Genomic DNA, 5,138 nt, shown 5'->3' with positions numbered 1-5,138 from the left:
AGCGGGTGCCCGTGCAGTGCCCGCGACCGAGAGGACAGGCTCCTGGGGAGGCCCACGGCAAGGACTGAGTGAGCCTCCAGTCAGGTGTCTTCTGGGGAATGCATGTGCACACATACGCACACACACACACTCATGCACGCACAGGCATAGTACATGCACGTACATGTATGCACACACAAACTCATGCACTCTAGGCACCATACATGCATGTACATACATGCACACATACACAAACTCATGTGCACACAGGCACCACACATGCATGAACATATATGCACACACACAAACTCATGCACACAAGTCACTGTGCATGCATGTACTGTGTGCGCATGCACACACAAACGCATTCAGGTACAGACAAGGCTCCATACATACATGTACATGTGTACACACACAAACAGACATGCACAAACTCATTCATGTACACACAGGCACCATACATGCATGCACATGTGTGCACACACACATGCACACACACTCATGCACATACAGGCACCATACATGCATGCACATGCACGCACACACTCACACACGCTGGCTCTGGGGGCCTCGTGTGTAACAGGAAGAAGGAAATGTGAATGAACCCCTTCTCACTCAAGGAACTCACCTGCAGGGCGGCCCCAGCCTGGCTTCCTCCTCCGGCCGCGCACAAGGGGCCCATTCTGGCCGCGGCTCTCGGGCTCGGCTGACCCCTCGCACTTTTGTTCCTCTGGTTTGGCGAGAGCTGCGGCTCGTCACTGCCCTGCGTCCTCAGAGCCCCTTCCTTTGTTCCAGTTTCCTTGGATTTGAGTCTTTGTTGTTGTTTCAACACCACTCGTCACGGCCACGGCAAGGCTGGCAGGGCTGCGGGTGAGCAAAGCGGTGGGTCTGACGGCTTCCCGAGCCCCATGTGGCCCCGCTCTCCAGGGGGGGCCTGGGGCACCTTCCCGGCCACACCTGCCACCTGAGCGCACTGGGCACAGCCGACTCTCAGCCGGGGGGCGACCTGTGACCCCTTTTTAATTTATTTTTCTTTTTTAAAATATATTTTTATTGATCTCAGAGAGGAAGAGAGAGATAGAAACATCAATGATGAGAGGGAATCATGGATTGGCTGCCTCCTGCACGCCCCACATTGGGGGTTGAGCCCACAGCCCGGGCATGTGCCCTGACCGGGAAGCGAACCGTGACCTCTGGTTCCTAGGTCGATGCTCGACCACTGAGCCACGCCAGCCAGGCTATTTTTAGTTTTACTAAAGAAATGGTGGCAGCCTGTGTGAGGCCCTTCTCCCTGTTGCTCTTTGTTAACAGTTACATGTATGGGGGACATCCTATATAATAAAGAGGTAATATGCAAATTGACCGTCACACTCTCGCACAAATGGCTGCCCCAGGTGGTGACAAGATGGCCAGCAGGGGAAGGCAGTTGTTGGAGTCAAGGCCTGCAGGGGAGGTCAGTTGGGGGCGATTAGGCCTGCAGGGGAGGAAAGTTGGGGGCGATTAGGCAGGCGGGGGAATAGTTAGGTATTGATCAGGATGGCAGGGGAGTGGTTAGGAGGTGATCAGGCAGGCAGGCAGGCTGGTGAACGGTTGGCAGCTAGCAGTCCCGGACTGTGAGAGGGATGTCCGACTGCCAGTTTAGGCCCGATCCCACAGGGAGCGAGGACAGGTCAGCCGTGGGAAGGCGTGCATCGGGGAAATCGTGCCCGCTCTCAGGACGACGTTCCCGGTCCGAGCTGGGCTGTCCACGGCGGCTCAGGGTCTGCTGGCGGGACCCTCGTGCCTCGTGCTCACTCAGGCCTTGTTCCCCGTCCGGTCTCCCCACTCTTGGGTGTGGTGACTCCTGTAGGGGTTCCTGTCTCAGGGAAACTGCTCCTGCCATCGGATTTGGGTGCTTTTCTGCAGGTTCCCACGGCAAGTGGCGTTAATACCTCCAAGGGGGATGGGAGATATCTGTAATACTATCAACAATAAAAAATACTTTAAAAAATTAAACAAATACAATAACAACAAAAAACACACAATAATTTTCCTCCATAAAAAATAAATAAATAGCCCAGCTGGTGTGACTCATTGGTTGAGCGTTGACCTCTGAACCAGGAGGTCAGGGTTTGATTCCCAGTCAGGGCACAGGCCCAGGTTGGGGGCTCGATCCCCAGTGTGGGGAGTGCAGGAGGCAGTGGATCCATGATTCTCTCTCATCATGGATATTTCTCTCTCCCCCTCTCCCTTCCGCTCTGACATCAATATATTTAAAAGTAGTGTTTACAAAAACCCCAGGAGGGGGGCTGTGCACAAGGCAGGGGGAGGTCAGGGCTGGTTTTGTGGGTTTGCGAGGTCCGTCCCAGCCCCATGACCCCCAAGAGCAGGATCCGAAACCCCGTGAGATGTCAGGTGGCCCGGCTGGAGCCCCGGTCCTCGGCCCTGTGCCATGGGAATAGTGTGAGGTCCAGACGCCGGGGCTGCTGCTCGCCTGGCCACAGCCTCTGCCTCCGTGGACTTGCCGGCCTCCTCCTGCCCCGTCTGCGTGAATGTCGCCCTGGCTCTCCCAGGCCAGGGGTCAGATCGCTGCCCTGCCAGGCCCGCCCGGCCCAGAGAGGGGCCTTCCCTTTGGCACCGGGGCTGTTTGCCCAGCAGTCCACATCCTGCTCGAGCCGCCTTCCCACGAGTTCACCTGAGTCCTCGGGGGCGAAGTTGGGGCCCCGCGGGCCGCGCGCCAGGAGGAAGTTGGAAGCGGGTCCCTCAGGTCCGCGCGGTGGCAGGTGGGGAGCAGCCCGATGATCTGAGCGGCATCGATCGCACACACCCTCGTCTTCCCACAGCTCAGCCGGGACCGTTACGCTTCCTCATGTTGATTTATGGCATCAATAGGAAGGTCATGCCCTGGACACGCCTCCTGGCGGCTGGAACCCATAAATATTGAGGCGTCCGTGTTCCCACGAAGCAGAGCTGGCACCATGGGGCTCCCCAGGGTCACCCTGGCAATGTGTCTGCTGCTGGGCCGCGTCCTCCACGCAGGTACTGTCTCCTCTGCGGCTGCTCAGCTCACGGGCAAACCCCACTCGCGCGGATTTGGGAAGGAAGCGCTTTTCTGGTTGTTTCCGCCTGAGAAAGGCCAGGGTCGTGGTTAGACGAGGCCGGGGGCCACTGGTCTCAGAAAGGCTCCTGCAGCGAGGGAAGGGGCGCCAGGCCTCCGCGTGGCCGTGGGGTGAGCCCGGACAATGGGTGGGAAGCCGGCCCTGCACGGCCCTCAGCGGCGCTCGGCTGGCAGCTCTGGCTCGGTCACTCCTGTCGCCCAGGGCACCAGCCAGGCAGCGGGGTCAGGCGGGACAGCGAGGGTCCCCGTGTGTGCCTCTCGCTCCTGCCTTGGAGGTGGCAGGAAGCGTGTACTCAGCTCGGCTCCCTGTTCTTAGAGGGTCAATGGGAACACGTGCCTACAGGGTCAGGGCGAATCGGAGGGACCGTCCCCTCTCAGTGCCTGCCTGTTGTTCCTCTCTCTCTCTCTCTCTCTCTGAATCCATTCTCCCTCCCTCCTTCCTTTTCTCTCTCTCCCCTCCCTCTGTTTCTCCCTTTTTTCCTTCCTTCTCTTTCCTCCTTCGTTCTCTTCCTTCCATCCTTCTTTTCCCCCCCACGCCACCACACACACACCTCTTCTCTGATGTCCCTTTTGCTAATTCATGAATGTCAGAGGACAGGGCAAAACACCCTGGTTTCCAGAGACCTTCTAGCCCGCACTCCTGCCCCAGGCCTCGAGGGAAGCTCTGAAGATGAAGTTCCCGGGAAATGGCTTTCATGAAAGCAGCGCCCATACCACGCCCTCGGGGCCTGGGGGGGAGCAGGCGTGCGGGGATGTGTGTGCACCGCATGGGGCCACCAGCGGGCCAGCTGGGGGCACCCTCCTTTCCTTCTTTTTTAAATAGAATGTTTTTATTTATTTCAGAGAGAAAGGGAGGGAGGGAGAGAGAGAGAAACATCAATAATGAGAGAGAATCATGGATTGGCTGCCTTCTGCCCACCCCCTCTCTGGGGATGAGGCCCGCCATCCGGGCATGTGCCCTGATCAGGAATTGAACCCAGGACCCTTCAGCCCACAGGCTGATGCTCTACCCACGGAACCAAACCAGCCAGGGCCAAACCGCCTTCTAAAGTGAAAGAACGGGAGGCTGAGTAGGTTTGTTGACTTTTGCAAAGTCACACAGGAAGGCAAACCCCGATGAGAACGCGGCTCAAGTTCCGTTCCGTCCTCGGTTCCCCTCAGCGGAGACCTGACGTTCTGTTTCTGCTTCTTCCCCTCCAGCCTCTGTCTCGGAGGCTGCTGCCACCACAGTCCTCAGGATTCCTCCCGGGACAGGTAAGAGGAAAGTTCCCTGGAGCCCTCCCTGCGGGCACGATACCGAGTGTGCCCTGGGGCTGCCTCTTCCTCGGGAGAACTCAGGGCGGGGGTGAGGGATGTGGAAGCACATGGTGCCCGGGGAGGCCTCTGGGGACACAGGGGCGCGGCTGGGACGGGAGGTCCTACACTGTCCTCGTCCCAGGGGGTTAGGAAGAGCCCGTCAAGGCCGGGTCAGCCGCTCCCAATCACGCCTCATCCATGTTCGAGGGCAGGTATCGCTGTCCCTTTTCTTTTCTCGTTTTAAAAAATATATTTTTATTGATTTCAGAGAGGAAGGGAGAGGGAGAGAGAAACATCAGTGATGAGAGAGAATCATGGATCGGCTCCCTCCTGCACGCCCCACACTGGGGATCGAGCCCGCAACCCGGGCCTGTGCCCTGACCGGAATCGAACCCGGGACCCTGCAGTCCGCAGGCCAGTGCTCTATCCACTGAGCCAAACTGGCCAGGGCTGGGGGTGCATGTTGAGAAACGGCCCCTCCTCCTGGGGGTGGGGGGCTACCTTCTCAGGAATATTGGGGGGTAGACACGTGCCGTCCGAGGGTGTCTGAGCCGCAGGGCTGGGCACTTGGTACTCGAGTCCTCTGTTGTGAATGAGGGCGGGAGTCGGCGGGTTCTGTGGTGGATTCTGTGGAAGGAAGCGCAGGAGGGGAGGGTGGTGACAGGCCAAGGGCCCCTGTGGCGTCCGGGCATCGATCAAGGGCCTGCAGAGGGCAGAGGGCAGAGGGTGAGTTCCGCCTCACAAGGAGGGGGCGTAGCCTCGCTGC

The 5,138-nt window shown here is 58.7% G+C and overlaps 1 protein-coding gene across 1 annotated transcript in view; it reads left to right on the top strand.

Annotated features, from left to right (window-relative positions):
- The first annotated feature begins 2,937 nt into the window (after nucleotides 1-2,937).
- Nucleotides 2,938-5,138, top strand: part of DMBT1 (deleted in malignant brain tumors 1) — a 64,068-nt gene continuing 61,867 nt past the window's right edge. The window contains exon 1 of the mRNA XM_014528854.1: nucleotides 2,938-2,997. Within this exon, the coding sequence (XP_014384340.1) occupies nucleotides 2,964-2,997 (34 nt within the window). The 5' untranslated portion in view covers nucleotides 2,938-2,963. The remainder of the gene's footprint in view (nucleotides 2,998-5,138) is intronic.

This window comes from Myotis brandtii, unplaced genomic scaffold (genome assembly GCF_000412655.1).
Source record: "Myotis brandtii unplaced genomic scaffold, ASM41265v1 scaffold656, whole genome shotgun sequence".
Classification (NCBI taxonomy): domain Eukaryota; kingdom Metazoa; phylum Chordata; class Mammalia; order Chiroptera; family Vespertilionidae; genus Myotis; species Myotis brandtii.
Note: the sequence above shows the minus strand (reverse complement) of the source record. Positions and strands in the feature narration are given on the sequence as shown.